The sequence below is a fragment of the Lissotriton vulgaris genome, chromosome 8 (genome assembly GCF_964263255.1).
Source record: "Lissotriton vulgaris chromosome 8, aLisVul1.2, whole genome shotgun sequence".
NCBI classification, from domain to species: Eukaryota; Metazoa; Chordata; class Amphibia; order Caudata; family Salamandridae; genus Lissotriton; species Lissotriton vulgaris.
Window position 1 is genome coordinate 1,436,095,353 of NC_141696.1, and position 18,838 is coordinate 1,436,114,190.

The following is an 18,838-nucleotide window of genomic DNA, read 5'->3' on the forward strand; positions in this document are numbered from 1 at the left end:
TGTCAGATGTTGGGCCTGTGAGGCAGCTGCGTTTCCTGGGGGCTGCTGTAATTGTCTGTGCTGCCCCTGTGGTGGTCCGGGGGGCTGCTGGGGGAGTGTTGTGGCCCTCTTGGGTGTCCGTGCTGCATCTTCAGTTGCTCCATGACATCTGTTCCCCTTCCGATGAGGCCCTGGGCAGGGCTTCCTTTTTCTGGTGCAGACTGCCGTCGAACTTTGCACCAGGTCAGAGCAGGTGTAAAATTCCTGCAGCTAATGCGCCTTAGCGCGTGTTTTGTGTTCTTATTGCTGTCTTGTTGTTGTGAATGTTGAGGTGTGGTGTTGTCGCGGGTTTTTGCACAGGAACGCCTACTCTGCATCTCAGTAACGATAGTTATGGGGGTCCTCTGTGGCGATGTTTTTTGCGGCTGCTATCAATAAAGTGCAGTTAATTTCACGATAGCTCATTGTGAATATTCCCCTAAGTATATTGTATATGCACTTTATAAATAAAATGTACTACTAATGTACTAAAGCATTGCCCTCTTGTTTTCTTTCGTTAGGCATCAGACATTTTTAAGAAAGAACCTTTTTTTTACCTTTTTGCAATTGATGCTCTAGTGAGTATTCACTATTTAGATGTGAATTGTGGGATTTGGGCATTTTTTACAATCATTGAGAAAAATGGATTGTCGTGAATTAATATATTTAATGAATTTAATTCTGTTTTTTTTAATTGATATTTTAACTAGTGTTCGTTTTTTTAAGGAATTAGTGAGTTTAGAATGCTTTCTATGTTTTATGAGAAATGTGGCTAGTCATGAATTAATGCCTCAAGAGTTGTGCCCCCTTGCTAGTTCATCTCAACTGGTCCCCAAGTTCAAGCCTGAAGTCTCTTTGTAACTGGTTCATTCGTCTTTTGAAGTGAAGTGGGCACCTGACCTGGTAATGCATCTCCGCATTCAGATGTCCCAGAGCCTACGAAAGTGAACTGTTGATGCTGCCTTGGACCATGCCGCATACTCACCTTAAGTCCAGAAGATTGGTCCCTTAAGTCACTCCTAAGAACCTGTATGCTGCGTGTGTTTTTCCTGCATAGTTTAACATTATGCAGAAGACTTTCAATTCCAATTTAAATTATCAAAACTTACTCAAACTCTCCCTATGCTGAAAAACACACCTCTGCACCTGGACACCCCAGTTTCTCCCTAGGTGACATGTTGGTGCGCCCTTGGGCCTTGCCCAATATTTATCTCAAGTGCGGGGGAAGGGTCCCGTAAGTCGTCGTTAAATTACCGTATGCAGCATATGATTTCTCCATAGCTTAACATCACTGCGAATGTGTTTTTAATGATACATGAAAGTATCAAACAACTGTTTACTTCAAAGGTGCTATTTTAAACAATACTTACTTTTGAGTGAAGTTCTTGGTTTTACAAAATATATATAAAGAAGTATTTTTTTCTAATGAGGTCTCAGATTGATTCTTTAAGTGTGTGTCTCATGTATTGCCTCTGTGAGTACAACAAATGGTTAGCACTGCCCTCTGATTAGCCTAACTGCTCGTCCACAGCACCACAAATAAAGTGTTTGTATTATCTACTTTTTCTCTGTATACCAATCTGAGACCCAGTGGACTCTCTGCACAGTGTACTTTGTTTTAGTACACTGTATAGAGAGCCAGCTTCCTACACCTCCTCACTCAGGTGGGTGACCTTAACCCCTTCGACGCTCGTGACGAAACGGTTCAGTCACGAGCGTCGGTTGGGCTGTGCTGGTGACGGAACCGTTTCTTCACGACCACGCCTGTTTTCGAATCTTCAGCACTGCGTGAAAATTTGCGCAGCGCTGAAGCAGTTAAACTTACTTTTTGGGAGCAATTTACTAGTCACTGCATGACATATCAAAAATTCAATGTTCAGAGTATGGTAAGGCTAATTTGTGAGATGCAAGCTCATGCAGTTTTATCTATCTGTCAGTTAAGCTCGTCAACAAACCTGAGTGGCAATAGTGCTGTACATTCAGCTCCGGCTGTATTCTCATATGGATTGACTTTAATTTTACCATTTTTATTGAGGGGTCTACAATGCAGAGAATAGGATCGGAAAAGTCAGAGAACTTTGTAATTCTTCGCAAAGTACAAGTGTGGAGAGGAAGCTTCAGACTCAGAGTAATGAAGAGTAATCCTGGCATCAAATACAAGACAGACATTTTCCTTTACAATATCTCCTAAACTTTTCTCTGATTAACATAATTTGTTATGAGGCCACATCTAGGCTCAACTATGCATAACACATGGAATGAATGTTACCCTATTCCCTACCCTTGTAATGTGCTTTCTCTTCTTTGCTTTTCTGATTACCTAGTATGGCCAAACATGTTATTTTCCCTCTCTACATTGTATTTCTACTTACCTATAAAGTGATCTTTTGCCCGTGTGACTAGGGTTGCACTATGTAAGCACTGAAAATAACGAATAAATAAATAAATATAAGGTACATTATTTTCAAGATTCATAGAGAGGTACAAAAATTTGTATCATTTTTATTTAATGGCTTATTTTCTGCAAACTTTAATATTTTCACTTGTAATTAGTGTTCGGGTACTGCATTGAAGCCTCATATGGAAGAGGTGTGCACTGAAATCATCAATCAGCAATATTAATAAGTTCATCAGCTTTGGCTTGTCAGCCTCTGTGAAGGCCTGTGTCAGATGTTCTGAGCTTTCACTTTCTGTGCTTGTATTGTGTAAAGCTAGGCCATCTATGCCTGTTGAATGGCAAAGGACTTGAGCCCTCTTTGGTGACTAGGACGACAAAACAACGCTTGGGAAGGGTCACTGGATAAACTCTACTGCGCCTCCTGCTGCAACTCCTTATGATGCTGTTGCTTCTTCTTCTTCTTCTTCTGCTCATCCTTCTCCATCTCCTTAGCTAGTTCTTTATCAACTTCTGATAGAGCACTAATGACAGGTTTGGCCAGGCCATACAGCTCAGATCTGGAAAAGAGGCAGTAGTTAGAGCCGGCATGAAGATAGAGGCTTATGAGCAGATTTATGTTTTCACGCAATGCAGTACACAAAATTGCCCTGCTGTGCTGTGTGAAAGGGAGAAAGCAGAACAGCACCAAAGCTATTAAGGTCTGATGCTATTTCTCTTGTGCCCTGCAACGTCCCACTTAAGGCTGTTGCAGGGATTCTGCACAAACACAGAACTATGCGAAGGAATACGGGACCTCGGTGTATAAGGGCTAAGCCTTCCTACCGCCTCAGTACGCACAATCCCAGGACTGACTAGCTATAGTGTCTCGCTAGCTCTCCTAAACAATCACGGAGATGCAAATGATTACACACCCCAGAACACAACACTCCCAACTCTCTCAGGAATCGCTGTTACAAGACGTACCCTTTCACTTACTCACTCGTGCTTGTCCACAATAAGTATTGACAGAGACTCTGTTATAGTTTAAAATGTTAATTTTAACTATCGTGCTCTATAATGCAGTATAGGGGCCACTTCCAGCAGCAAAACGCAGAAACCTAAAACAGGTAGCATTGTAGCAAGTCCATGTATTATAAAGGGAAATGTCTTCTTATATAGACAGTGGATAAAGGGCTATAAGGCCTAACCCCCCTTCCCTTGGTAGGAATAAGTTTTAATATATAATAGAAATATAAATGGGGTTTGCCAGCAGACCCCATACCTTAGTGACTAGATGGAATATCTACATTATAGGAACAGCTGTCTCTTCTCCCTGGAAAGATCTCTCTCTAAGGGCCTGTTCATCAAACATGCATTCCCATAATATCAAAGCACAAGTCTTCAGCAGCCGCAGCTTTGTTAGCGTGTTTTGTCTAGGTCGTAGGGACTGACCAGAACAGAATAACAAGGGCAGTGTTTATCGACCTTGCTCACCGTCTCCAGACTAAATCCCAGGAACAGACAGAGAATGCACAAAGTAGACGGTTCTCATGTGAAAGTTACAAACAGAGTCTTGCAAAAATAAAGTCATGTGGTAAAGTGCGCAAACGCGGCATCATGGCAGCAGAGCTCATGCTAACTTAGCAATGTCGACTATGTCCCTATCGGCCATTTGACAAGCCTACTTTGCGCCAATACACACACCCCTGCACCATAGTAGAGAGATGTCACTTGATACTTTCAATCCAGTAACTGGCTTCTAGAGACGGACTGGATTATAGGGCAATCAGGCAGTGCACGATGTGCTGGTCTGACAGATCAGTGTGAGGGCTGGTTTTTAAGGTCGAGCCTAGCAGCAGGCCGCATACACTGCTCGCTCGGCGAGACTGCTGTAGTAGACTATGGGAGAGAAGCGGCACCCACTCTCCGCCCATATTTTTCATTGGCTTGGGTCATTGTATTTCGTAAATGCTGCCTTCGGATTTGTTAATAGGCTTGTTAGTCCCTCCTTAGTATGGCCTTGTCTTCATTTGTAACCTCCCATGGCTACTGGCACTTTTACTTTGGTTGTTACACGGGACCTGTTATTTGGTCTGTAAGCACTATTTACTTTATTGAGTTTTTCTTACTGCAGACCAGACATGTGCTGATTCATCTGAAACGGCTTGTGTTTTTTAACCAGTGCGGCGGCCCCAGAACAATGGCGCCCGCTTTCAATCACTTCAACCCGTTATTGTCTCATGTCTGTTTCAACTCCCCCTCAAGTAAAATGGATTTAGAAATGATTAGCGTATTACGCCATGTGAATTCCAAGTAGCATATAATCTTGTGCTAATCCACTGACGCTGACAACAGCACATCTGTGTTACATGTCATCTGTACTAAAGCTGTATACAAACCACAGTATCCACGGGTCTAATTGAACAACCAACTACTATGGTGTGTATTAGATTATAAGAAAGACCTTTTGACCTATAGACCTCTTAACATATTATGTAAAAAATAACTCTATATAGGACGGATTTCAAAAGCCTGTTTTATTAACAACAAAAACACCATCACAGCGAATACCACCACCACCAATACCACCACCACCAATACCACCACCATAACCACCAACACCACCACCAATACCACCACCAATAATACCACCACTACCAATACTACCACCAACACACATACCACCACCACCACCAATACAACCACCACCACAAATACCACCACCGATCCAATACCACCATCACTAATCCAATCCAACCACCACCACTAATACCCATACCACCACCAATTCCAATATCCCCACCACCAATTAGAAAGCTAAAAAAACTTGTAAAGACATGGTAGTCAGCATGGATGCCAGCAATGTTTTTTTATTATCAGGAAATCAGCAGTAAAAACCGGCCCTCCAGACCATAAAACAGACACAGAAAAAGAACAAGCATTTACAATGCAGTAGGTCTCGCATTTGCGAGAGTTTAAGCTATTAGTAATGTAAATGACAATGCCTTTTATTTATGTTTTAAAACACGAAACATAAATAAAAGACATTGTCATTTACAATGCCAATAGCTCAAACTTGCATGAATGCGGGACCTATTGCATTGCAAATGTCTTTTTCTGTGTCCGATGTATGGTCCGGAGGGCCATCTTTTACTGCTGATTTCCCTGATAATAAAACAAACGTTGCTGGCATCCATGCAGTCTACTATGTCTTTACAAGTTGTTTTAGCTTTCTATTTCAGTAATGGGACCGCTGTAATTTTGGTGCCCAGGCTAATTTTCTGCCCCAGTCTGACCCTGCTGGTGCTGAATGCTGAGTGGGGCTTCTGAGAGTAGGAAGGTACACAGTGAAGTGGTTATTATGCTTCACGACTGCCATTGAGGGGTCAGAAAAGTCTTGAGAGACATCAGGGAACACCTCCACCTCCCTCCCTCCCTCCCTCCACCCACCCACCCCACCACCAGCTAGTTACCTGGAGCTTGATGTCCACTCAAAAAGTTCTACGACATTTTGCTTTGGGGAGTAGGGAACAGATGAAGTTTACTTCACCTCGAGAAAAGTTGAAAAAAATTGTCTGTCTTTGCATAGGGAGAAGACTAAGGGGCAGATTTACAATAAGTGGCGCATCCCTGCTGATATGCAGGGATGCGCCACTTATTGTGCGCCATGCCTCCGCCACCATTGATGCGCCGCATTTACAATGCGGCGCACCAATGGGCAAAAACGGCACAGATGACGCATCTGTGTCGTAAAAGCGACGCATTGCTGGAGGTGCGTCGCAATTGCGATGCAGCTCCAGCAAGGCTCGGGGGTGCCCTATCTTGTTAATGCTGTGTCAATCCTTACGCCTGCTTCAAGCAGGTGCATGGTTTTGACGCAGCATGGGCCCCAAAGTGACTGAGTGAAATCTTGTAGATTTCGCTCAGCCACTTTTAGGAGGCGTTCCTGCGCCAGGACGCCCCCCTGCGCAGGAACGCCTCCTTCTGACGCAGGGCTTTACAACTTGACGTATCTCCCAGATGCGTCACGTTGTAAGTATCCCGCACCTTGGCGCTTTTTTGCGCCGCCGCTGCGTCACAAAAATGACGCAACAGCGGCGTAAAAGGGGCGCAAGGGGCTTGTAAATCTGCCCCTAAGAATTCTCACATAAAGTTTATATTAAGCATCCACTATTACTTTATTTGAAAATTCCACATATCCACCGCTCCATGGAACTCATTCACAAGAGACTCAAGCTTCAGCATTGATGCGTCAGTTCCTTGCACCAGCGTCAAATGTCTTGCGCTGTATTTACAATACAGGGTACCACAGACACGTCAGAAATTCTGACCCATATATTGGCGCAAAAGTGACAAATTGCTGGAGTTGGTTGTAAAACTGACGCAACTCCAGCAATGCGTCAGAACACATAGATGAGTCCCATTGTAAAAGCCCTGCTTCAATCCTTACACCGGGTCTGAACAGAAGCAGAGATTTTTTGACGCAGTCAGGTCGCAGGGTGACACAGTGAAAGGTTGTACATTTCAGTGTGCCACTTCTATGTGGCTTTTTGCATGGAACCCCTACCATGCGTACAATACACCTGGTGCAGGGCTCTAGAAACGGATGCATTTGATATAATGTGTCAGTTTGTAGATATGGCGCAATGTGGCACACTAAGTGCGCTGCATCAAAAAAAGTGATGCAGCAATTGGCGCAAGTGGCTTGTAAATGTAAATGTATGTATGTAAATGTATAGGCATTTATATAGCGCACTACTTACCCGTAGGGTCCCAAGGCGCTTCGACCGCTGCGAAACCCTTCCTGGCTTCCCTGAGAGATGGTCCCTTAATGGGTATCTCCAGGGTGAGACCAGGCATCCCCAGTGGTCTGGTGGGGCCTTTAGTGAAGATGAGGCAAGCTAATGCCCAGAGTTGCCGAGTGTGATCGCTGATCAGAGTGGGCACCGAGGCGAGAGAATTATCGAGTCCGCTGACCCTGGTCCAGAAACCTGCAGCGCCGGGAATCGAACCCTGGTCCCGGGCCGTCCTCTGCTCTCGGGTCTGCCGCCTCTAACCAGTGAGTTTCGTGCTGAGCTATCTGCCTTCCTTGAGCGAACTTATGGAGTTATCAAGAAAGCAGATTCAAAGCAAGAAAATGCAAGATTCGATTATGCACATCATTATGATCAATTAATACTGCAATGAGAATGCATTCAGTGCGTTCTCTGCAAGGAGCAGTGGGTGGTAGTAATGGGGCTTTTACCATTCCTCAAAACTCACATTTGAATATAGCAATGTTTTTTGACTGCAGTTCTGGTAGCAGAGCATTGAATGACTACCAACTGTTAAGGGAAAGAGGTAATTGTTCACAAAGTCCACGGTGGGCAGCTTCTCTTATTTGAGGCATAGCTGAGCATTTCTTACAGTGCCTTTTCAGCAATGCAACCAGAATTTGTAATACTTAAAGAGACAGGTTCTGCCATCTTGGCACATTTCCAACAGATAGCAAGGACAGGAATATGATGTCTCTTAATTCCATTTGGCTGTGACTTCACAAGGTGCTTAGTCCAAAGAAACCATGATGGAGAAAAGCTATTGCATAGAAATGTCGAACCAGACTAGCATTGGCAAGATAATAGGGCTCATCTATACCTGAAATTAATGTAAAAAAAAGAACGCTATTACTTTGCCATCACGTCATATTGTAGGTGTGGGCCAAAGCAGATGCACCTGGCTACATAATGAGGCACACTAAAGTCTACAAAAAAGTGATGGATGGTTGGAAGGTTTATATTAATCTCATTCACAGATTATTCTAGGCTACATCCCAATCCACTGATATTTTGCACACCATGACACCTCAGTTCACTTCAAAATCTTTTATTCGATTAATCGTGTTGATAATCATAAAAAGTACATCATATAATTAAATACATCATCATAAAAAAAACACATTATTAATATTACATTATTACATTACAAGTTAAAGTTATAAAAAAAGGAATACTCTTTGGTACATTAGCAGGCTTAATACAGAAGATCAAAAAAATTCAGCTAGGCATCACTTCAATGGCTTTACGAATTGTTAAGCATGATTTCAGGAACAAAGCTACATTCTTTGCCACGTATTGTGTTTCTAGCTGTTGTAGTGCTAGAAATGCCGGGCGACAGGTCCTCAACCCCATCTGGCGCAACACTGGTATAACCCAGCGTTTCCGCGGTTCGACATAATAATGACAAAAGAATACCACATGCATAGTCGTTTGAGGGGATACCTTATCGCATGGACATTTAACCAATTCGTGTGACCAGTTTGACGTGTTTGGAAAGGTGACCAGTCGAAAAAACAAATTAAAACGGAACCTGATTAATAGGTATTTTTCGTAATTAGATAAATAGAATGTGAGATAAGGCTGTATACCCGGAGACACTTGGGCCATCAAAATATGAGCGTTTGATTGCTTGGATATTTCGCCAGACAAACGCAATTCCCTTAGATGGTTGAGACATTGATGTTTCAGGGCTTTCCTGCTTATCTCATTGATGGATGATGGCTCAATAACATACTGAGTGAGGTCCAGGTCTTTCAGGAAGTTGGTCACATACACCAACCATGGGATGTTTTTCCAGGAAGTCAGATCTAGGCATTCTAAAATCAGGGCACGTGTAAGATGGCATTGTCGTTTAGTCCAGATACGGTGCCATAGCAGTATTGGTTGACATTTAATGTAATCTGCCAGATAGTCAATCCCAAGCTCGATATGGCAGCCGTAAGTGGGGGCACTCTGTGGGAGTGCCAACAAATATTTAGCAAAGCCATTTTGAATTTTTTGCAAATCCGCCGTATTTACATAGCCCCATACACCGTCTCCGTGTGTGGCGATGCTCTGGCATTTGGCTTGATGGATTTTAAGCAATACAGGTGGGGAGGGCTTGCCCGTTTTTCTAGAAAATGAGACAAGGGCAGATGTTGCTCGCTGGTAAAGCAGTTTTCTAGTTACCAACGCCCTTTTCAGTGGCGTCACTAGGGCTGGTGTCACCCGGTGCGGGTAACTCATGGTGTCACCCCCTCACAACTTACCAGATGGACCATCTCACCCTCTGCCTGCACCATGTCCCCTCTGCCTGCACCATCTCCCGTCCGCCTGCCCCATCTCACCCCCTGCCTGCACCATCTCCCCTCTGCCTGCACCATCTCCCCTCTGCCTGCACCATCTCTCCCTTTGTCTGCACCATCTCCCCTCCGCCTGCACCATCTCTACCTTCGCCTGCACCATCTCTCCCTCTGCCTACACCATCTCCCCTCAACCTGCTCCATCTCTCCCTCCGCCTGCACCATCTCTCCCTCTGCATCCGCCATCTCTCCCTCCGCCTGCACCATCTCTCCCTCTGCCTGCGCCATCTCTCCCTTTGCCTACACCATCTCCCCTCTGCCTGCACCATCTCCCCTCTGCCTGCATCCTCTCCCCCTCTGCCTGCACCATCTCCCTTCTGCCTGCACCATCTCCCCTCCGCCTGCACCCTCTCTCCCCACTGCATCCATCATCTCTCCCTCTGCCTGCACCATCTCTCCCTCTGCCTGCACCAACTCTCCCTCTGCCTGCACCATCTCTCCCTCTGCATCCACCATCTCTCCCTCCGCCTGCGCCATCTCTCCCTCTGCCTGCACCATCTCCCCCTGCCTGCACCATCTCCCCTATGCCTGCATCATCTCACCCTCTGCATGCACCATCTCCCCTCTGCCTGCATCTTCTCCCCCTCTGCCTGCACCATCTCCCTTCTGCCTGCACCATCTCCCCTCCGCCTGCACCATCTGATGTTATGACACTGGTGAATATAGTGGGCTTCGGACTGTGTGTACAAATGTGGGACTCTATATGAGCCCATAGATTTATCCCACCTAGGCAGATCTCTCGTCTGTCTTAAGTGTTTTTTATTCCCTGCTACTCTGCCTAGTTATAGTTTCCTCAGGGGTTCCCTTTTGCTTTATTAGTATGCTAGAGGTCTTCCCAGTACACCATCCTTTGTAGCAAGCATGAAGTGATGAAGTGGACTGTCTCAACCGGGGGGGGGGGGGGGGGGGGGGGTCCTAAGAAAACATTGGGGGGGGGGGTGGCTGATTCTTCAAGCAAAAAGCAGAGTGGAGCTGCAGGGGTCCTAAGCACCTGCCATGCTAGAGATCTTCACAGTCATTGCTGCCAAGGTTTCAGATTGCTTATGTGTGACATTTTCTTAAAATCGGTGTGATTATGAGTGACATTTCAACGAATATGAGTGACACTTTATCGCAAGCAAAATCAAGCAATGAAGATGAGGGAGACATATAATGATCCGCACCAGAAATGGAAGAGCACTAACTGGGAGACAGACTGCGTGACTGCTGTTCGCAATAACAGAGGGCAGGAAGGCACTACAGTGCTCACAAGATGATCTCATTGATCTGATCATTCAGGACCATACGCTAGCATAAAAAGCTGATTTTATAGCATACAAAATTTTCGGATTGCTTATGTGTAAGATGTCCATGGTTTTAGTGTACTTTTGAGTGACATTCTACTGCCTAATGTGTGGTAAAATGAGTGGCACTTTCTCACCAGAAGAAATAAGCAATGAAGTCCATATTGAGAGTTAAATATCACAAATTACCATATTTTGAGCAATGAGGAGAACTAACCAGACAATATTGTCCATTTTAACACCATTAACAGCCAATCAGAAGTAGCCTGACCCACTCAGTGCATCCTAACTCCATTGACAGGATCAGCAACAGCCAGGCCAGTCCAGCGTGTTGGAACCCTGCACATTTCCAGCAAATCTACCTTGGCTCAATGCACTCTAACCCCCCCTACTTCCATCCAAACCATCCCAGTCAGCTGAATGTAATTCTAGTTCCACTCGTATCCACCAGAACCAGTGTGACCCTGCCCAGTCCATTTTAAATCGTTTAACCCTCAATAGAAACATCCTGTCCCTGCCCAGTTGGTGCATGCTAACACCATATCTTTGCAAACCAGTCAGTCCAAGCCAATCTGGCCCCAGATACGCAAAGCAGAACAAGCCTATAGAGTTGGCACGTGGCTGTTTTTTAATCTGCTTGACTACTATTTTAATGTCTCAGCACAAAAATGACCCAAAGCTGGCACTGTTTCCCTCTTACCAGCACACATTTAAAACAGCAAACATAAGAGCAAATGCTCTTTAACAAGTGTGGAGGGGCTGCCTCGATGGTCCATGACTGATAACGTAATAAAAGTCTGAAAGTCGGTGTTAAAAAGGTATAAGGACTATTTGTATAAAGTCCTGTTTATCATGTCTCGGCTTTTGAAGAATCTTCAAACATGAGAAAGTGCCGGTAATATTCCCTGGGTAAGGTGACAGCCGCACTGGCCTATCCCTCACCATCTTATCTCATTCACATCACACCTCACCTGTGACAAGTGCTGCCTCAGTAACTCACTGCCAGAATGAGCGCCAGCGTGTCTTCATTGGGTTGGGCTTATGCTAATTGGAAAAAAGTATATGAACAGAGCGTGTAATAGTCAGTTTTCTTTTCCAAAGGTATGTTTTGAAAAGACTCTACTGCAGCTTTAAGCTAGCGACGCAGTTTTTGTCAACTCTCTTCCAACAAATTAAGTGCCACCCAAATGCATATATAACTCAGCCTATCCTGGACATGTGCGGGGGAGGGGGGTTGAAGCAGGGCGAAGGTCTCAGTTGTTGTGAAGACCTGTAGAGATCGCGTGCACGGCCGCTGCTGCCCAAACCGTGAATTAAAGGCACGTTTTTTTTCTTAAATGTTACATGATGCGTGCTGGGCAATTGTGAAGAAAATCAGTGTGGCATAGTAAAAGAGACAATGAGAGTGTTTAGGCCAGCTGGGACCCAAACTGCTGCTGCTGGGTCGTACTGTTTAGAATAGCGGTAGCCGGCAGTGCGTGCAATAATTCACACTACACTAAATTCAGTTCTTCTGCCCACTGCTTCTGCCAGACAGTGACTGCCAGTGCCAGCTTGTCCAGTGGGTACGCCGCGCGCATCCGCAGGCATCGCACCACCACGCCAGACCCAGTGACGATCATCACCCACGCATACACAGTATGATCGGGGAGGTGGTCTGGTGGTGCGCTGCGGTGCGGTGTGTGAGTGGCGCGCTGTCTAAAGCTGCTGCAGCAGGTAACTAAGATTGGTGTCACCCTAGATGGGGTGACACCTGGTGCGGTGTGCACCCCCCGCACCCCCCTAGTGACGCCACTGGCCCTTTTCCAAGTTAACTGATCATCTATTAGAATACCCAAGTAGGGGTATTCTCTGACACGTTCCAATTTGGATTGCTCAATGTAAAGGTTTTTGGAACTTTTTACCTTGGGCCCTGTTTGCATGATGAAGGTCTTGGTCTTGTTCACTTTTAACCCAAGTGAGAGCATGAAATTACAATATTTATCCAACTGTTTCTGGAGCTGTACTAAGGTCCTTGCAAAAATTACGGAATCGTCAGCGTAGAGTAATGCTGGAATAGGGCGATGATTGATGGTAGGTAAATCCTGGCTCCCTTCTAACATGGCTGCTTCCAGGCCGTTGGTGTAAAGGTTAAACAGGAAGGGAGCCAGGACACAGCCCTGTCTAACTCCACGAGTTATTGGAAAGGAGGATGTTAATTCTCCACCCACGCCATACCTTACGCATGCCGAGGCGTCGGAGTAAAACTCGCGTAGGAATTTGATGAGGGGAGGATCGACACCCAACTCCTCCAAAATGAGCCACAGCTTGGCGTGGATTACACAGTCAAACGCCGCGCTGAGGTCGACGTAGACCATAAATAAGTTGCCCTGTTTTGCTCCCACATACTTTCCAACTAAAAGTGTCAGGTTTAGGGCCTGTTCGACAGTACCCAGTCCCTCCCGGAATCCGTACTGGAGGTCGGTGATGATGTTATTTTCTGCCGCCCAGTCCAGGAGACGATCCAGGATTAGGCAACCTGCGACTTTCCCCAGTGAATCCAGGAGGGAGATGGGCCTGTAGCAGGCGGGGTTGTTTCTTTCCCCCTTTTTAAAAATTGGAAGAAGTATGGAGGAGGACCAGGATTCCAAAAGGCCAGTATTTAAAACTGCCGCCATTAGCTGGGTGACAATTGGGGACCATAAATCAATGTTAGAGACAAATATATCAAGTGGGGCACCATCTGGGCCGGGAGCCTTTCCGGTTTTTGAGGAGGATAGTGCACTAATGACCTCCCCGTGTGTAAAATGAAGGTCTATGGGATAAACCCCTCTTTTAGAGGACGTGGTTGTTAAGTTAGGCTGTACTGCGGTTACCTGGTGGGAGTCACTGAAGATTTTGGAGAAGTGAGTCACCCACTCGTCCGCGGTCACTGCTACGTCCAGGTGTTGATGGGAATTTGCCTCCAGTAGGAAAGGAGATTTAACTACCTGCCAGAATTGGGAGCTGTCCTTACTGTAGCAGCTTTCATGTAATTGGGCCCACAACTTGTTCTTATGGTCTCTTTTACAACTAATTTGGGCTTGTTTGTACTCGGATCTTAGTTTGGCTACTTTAATTTTGTCTCTAGCTGGATTGTGTAGTTCTTTTTTTAAAGTGGTTAGAGCTTTCCGGCAGGCCGTGTTGAACCATCTTGGCTCAGATTGGTTACCTAATTTGTGGGTTCGAAATAATTCATTCTGGATAACTTTCAGGATTTCCCCGAAACTGGAAATAATTTGCTCGGGGGGAGAATCCCCCTCGAGGCAAATATTTATCCAAGGGAGTGCCTTGGATATGACCTTTCTCGTTGTTACTAAAGGATCTATCCTTGACCATTTCACGGAATAACCGTTGGTTCTATCCATGCTCAGTGTTTTTTGGGTCAGTAAGCTCTTCTTGTTAATAAGGGGAACCTTCGTGGGTAGGTTAAGGACAATACTATTGGGGAAATGATCACCAGAGATTTCTGATCCTGTAGAAAACTGAGAGAGAGTACCCTTTAAAGAATAAGAACACAATATAAAATCTATAGTGCTAAAACAACCCCTACCATAAAAGGTAGGTTTAAACTCCACAGGATGGTTTGCAAGTTCGTTGGCATATGTCAATTCTAGAGACATTAAGCTATCATTGAGGGAGTCTCCTACAAGGGAGTGGGTAAAATGTGTCAGCGGGCAATCATTTTCATCTATGAGGCCACAGTTAGTTTTCTTATAATTTGGACACAGTTGAACATTAAAGTCCCCTCCCCATATTACGTTACACAAAGCTGGTAAATGCTTAGTACGCTGTTCATTTATAGACAGAGAAATTGCAGACACAGTTTTTACACAATCTACTGGAGATAAATTGTTATAAAAATTAATGAGACTATATGACGTACCATTTTTAAAAGTTATCAGTAGAATTTGATAGTTTAAGGTGGAACAGAGGATAGAGATTTCCTTTACTACGAGGGTATTGGAAATGTATATTGCGAGACCCCCCATAGGTCTGCCGTGTATTGATGGGCAAGCTGGAGAATGGAAAGTTTTATAGCCCTGTATGTGCAGTGGGTCAATTATCCAGGTCTCATGTAGACAAATTATCTGGTGTGTGGTTACAAATTCCAACCAGGGTTTCAGTAGGATCTTTGTTCGAAGACCTGCTACGTTCCAGAATAGTATAGGTACTAGCAGGGTCGACAAGGTTTTATTGGTAAGCGCTGAACTTCCTTTTTGGGATGGGATTTTTAAGGATAAACAATGATCTTTATTAAGAGAACAGGGCATGGTATCACCTCGACTGTCACGTGTAGTGGGAAGACAGGGCTGCATATCAGCACATTGTTGGGAGTGTACGTCCACTGACTCAGTTGAGACTACTGAAGTTGGTAAAGACGCCATTATGGATAATAAAATTGGAGATTGGGAACAACTTGGTGGCGTTGATGTTGGTAAACCAACTAGGGGTGGGTTCCTGTCGTCCAGGACGGTGGCCGATGATGGTCAATCCACCATCTCCAAGCAGTCAAACCTGTTGTATGTAGGAACACCCCTCCAATCAAGAAATGGCGTAGTGTCTCTACCTCCTTGACCTGTCCAGTTTGACCAGTCCGGATTTCTATTCCAGCTTCCTACCTGGGTCCAGTTCCACTCAGGGCCTGGTGGCAGGGATTTGGCTGGAGGATAAAAAAAGGCTAGTCTTCTCGTACCAATTCCTTCTGGAGATGTTTGGGAGCCCCATGAGGAGATGTGTTCAACTGTTTGAGGGTCTTCAAAGTGTATTATTATACAGTCTCCTGGGATCGTTTTTGGCTCCTTCCCAACCCAGGGGACTCTGCGGACTGAGACAACTCTATTATTAGCGTAAGGAGGAAGTGGCCGATTCGTTGATAACCAGTGGAGTACCTTGTTTTTTAGGGACCATCCAGGTTCATCGGAATTAATGTGCAGCGCTGGGACCCCAGTCATAATGATGACAAATGGAGTGGTTTCAGGGGGGAGATGTGCAGAGCGAGCTCCATTACGTCTCGTGTTATAAGCTACATTTTGTCTCGTGTTGTAAGCTGCATTTTTAGATGCTGGTGTTTATGCTGTGGTCGATGCAATAGGTAGAATGGTGGGTTGGGCCGTTGATAGGGGAGGGACACGAAGGGAGGAAGTGGCAGACTTATTCGCAGCAGTGTTAGGTGCTGATTTTACTAGCACAGTTTTACTAGCTGGTTTTTAGTGGAATACGGCTGTAGTCGTCACCGTTTTGTGAACTTGGGGTGTTTGATGGGGCATTGTTCCCCCCACATTTTTTGGTTTTGGATTATGTGACTGAATCACGGGAAGTGAGGGTGTAGGGATCAAACTTTTCTTAGCTTTTAGGTCAGATGTTAATGATGCTAGTGATTTTTCGATGTTAGACAGTGATAACTCGATAGGCTTCAGGTGCAATTTAATTAATGCCTCTATGGAGGCCAGTGTGGGAGTATCGAGAGTAGTAGGATCCCGCCCACTACATGTGTTACCACTCGAAATAGGATTAAATATGTCAGATGAAAGATTTATTATATCTGACGTTGTAATGGTATTCTGCTGTTGAGGCATGATCGGTTGGGAAATAGGAGATTGAACAGTAAATTGTGTCAAGGAGTCCTGGCGAATGTCAGGATTATTTTGGGGAGATTTCTTGTTTCCTTTTTTTCCCTTCCTCTTTTTTGGGATAGCACCTTCCCTCTGACCCCTCGTGTTGGGAGAAGAAAAATTCTCCTCTGGTGGATTTATAAAGAGAGTCGGGGTTCTCTCAATAGATGGGGAGAGATGGGAAGTGGGAGAATGTGAAATTTGTGTTGTTGAAAGGTCTATCGACACTGATAAATCCACGGTGCCTGGAACCGTTAGGATCTCTTGTTGTAGGTCAGGGTCTAAATTACGTTGTGGAGTTTTGGCTGCTGCCAATAGACCCAAAGAGGAGCGCTTGGCTGCAGCTAGGTCCTGAGAGACCCTCCTTTCTAGTAGCAGGACACCTTGGTTTATGGCGTCATTTGCTTTAGCAATAAATTGGTCTATTGGGCCTATGACCTGGGCAGCATGCGAGAGTTTGCTATTTCTGGTGATTCTGGGTGACATGTTATCAGATTCAATAAACACAGTTGCAAGGTAAAATACACTGAGTCCGGGTTAGCCAGTTTATATTGCTTGATGTTGAGATTAAATGTGAGAGACAGTAAAAATGAAGAGTCAATGGGGTGGCCCAGTCCAGTCTTACCCGGTCTTGAACGGGCTTAAACGGGCCCGCCCTTGGTCCGGGCTTCGCCCGGCGTCCCGCGAGACGGGGGTGACAGCAAATTTATGCGCCTCCTGGTGCGCGATTGACGCGGAATGCGTCGCCGGGAATGCTGGGTAGTGTAGTTTTTTCTTGACCCAGCACCGCGCTCCGCTCGGCGGCCAGACCCGAAGATGGAGCAGGGGTCAGGCGGCGGGAGGCGGGTGGGCGAGGGCACAGGTTACTGAGGTATTTGTTCTCCTCTAAGCAGCAAAGGGTTTTCCAGCAGCAGTTCGCTTACATGGCAGATCCCCCCCTCGACCGGGGTGACAGCAAATGTATGCGCCTCCTGGCGCGCGATTGACGCGGAATGCGTCGCGGGGAATGCTGGGTAGTGTAGTTTTTTCTTGACCCAGCACCGTGCTCCGCTCGGCGGCCAGACCCGAAGATGGAGCAGGGGTCAGGCGGCGGGAGGCGGGTGGGCGAGGGCACAGGTTACTGAGGTATTTGTTCTCCTCTAAACAGCAAAGGGTTTTCCAGCAGCAGTTCGCTTACATGGCAGATCCCCCATGACACCTCAGTTACGACCTAGCTTTAAGCAAATCAGCCCTGACCCTGCTCCCGTGGGAACAGTCCCAGCCAAACTGCCAGGCCCATGATATCTATTGGCTTTGCAATTACTTTTTAGCCATGCTGTACCGCAGTGCAGCTGCTAGGCAGCATGGCTGATAATAATGTAAAAAAAAGCTGGATGATGTGGCGTCGGGTCATTTTTTTCTTTACATTTATCACTCCGAGATGGATTAGTACTGAAAAAATGGCCCGAAATGTGCTTATTTGATATAGCGCTAAAGCATATTTGAGTATTTAGCGCTAAAGTACTTTTTAAGTAAACAAACAAACAGGGGAGTAGGTTGAGAGTGGGGTGCAGGCAGGGACAAGGAAACACAGAAGAAGGGAGGAGATAAGGATGGGGTGGGGGCAGGACAGACAAGCAAGAGACAGCACTCAGGAAGCACACTGGACCAGCGTAACATTAACTCCATCCTTACACGTCACAGATATGCAATCTTTACCTGCACTTAGCACTATGCGTGCCTCAACTTTCTTACTATGCAGTGAAGTATTCACCTGTACTGTTGTGATGTTTTCACTGTAGAACATCAGACATTCATAAATGTGTGCATATTATCGTTTAACCTAGCCATGAAGAAATGTTGTTCTCACACACATTTACATTTATGATTCAAGTTATGCTAAATGTATTTGAAAGTGCATTGTTCATGATTCATTTACTTAAGTACATCTATATTTCTGTTGGTATTTTTAAGCTATACATGCACAAATATTCATGTAACCAAAGTGCACAATCTAGTGTTTAACCAAACGAATTCAACTAGGCCTTAATTTTGAAACATATTTTTGTGCTGGCCTTGCACGTTCTCTCCTTTTCAGGCATTATTTCAAGATTTCCTTAGTTAGAAAATGGAGAATAGTCTATTAGCGACAGAGAGGACTGAGAAGAAAATCTTGGCAGAGTTTTTTAAGCTAACGGACAGAAGAAGCATCCTATTTATCAATAAATCAATCAACTTATTTGTATAGCACAGCTAATCAGCAGTGAGGGTCTCCAGGTGCTAGGTTGCAGGGCTCAGTTGAAAAGTCAGGTCTTGAGTCTCTTCCTGAACTACGCCACTGAGGGTGATGTCCGGAGGAGGGGGGGAAGGATGTTCCAGGGTTTGGCAGTGA

At 45.3% G+C, this 18,838-nt stretch overlaps 1 protein-coding gene across 3 annotated transcripts in view; it reads right to left on the minus strand.

The window, feature by feature from the left end:
- Window positions 1–2,504: 2,504 nt before the first annotated feature.
- The window catches only part of LOC147698896 (uncharacterized), a 120,843-nt gene continuing 104,509 nt past the window's right edge, over window positions 2,505–18,838 (minus strand). For 2 of the 3 annotated variants that reach the window (XM_086935514.1, XM_086935511.1), the window contains exon 4: window positions 2,505–2,973. In XM_086935514.1, coding sequence (XP_086791640.1) covers window positions 2,826–2,973 — 148 coding nt within the window. In that variant the 3' untranslated portion in view covers window positions 2,505–2,825. The remainder of the gene's footprint in view (window positions 2,974–18,838) is intronic. The other variant, XM_086935512.1, reaches the window with a different exon arrangement.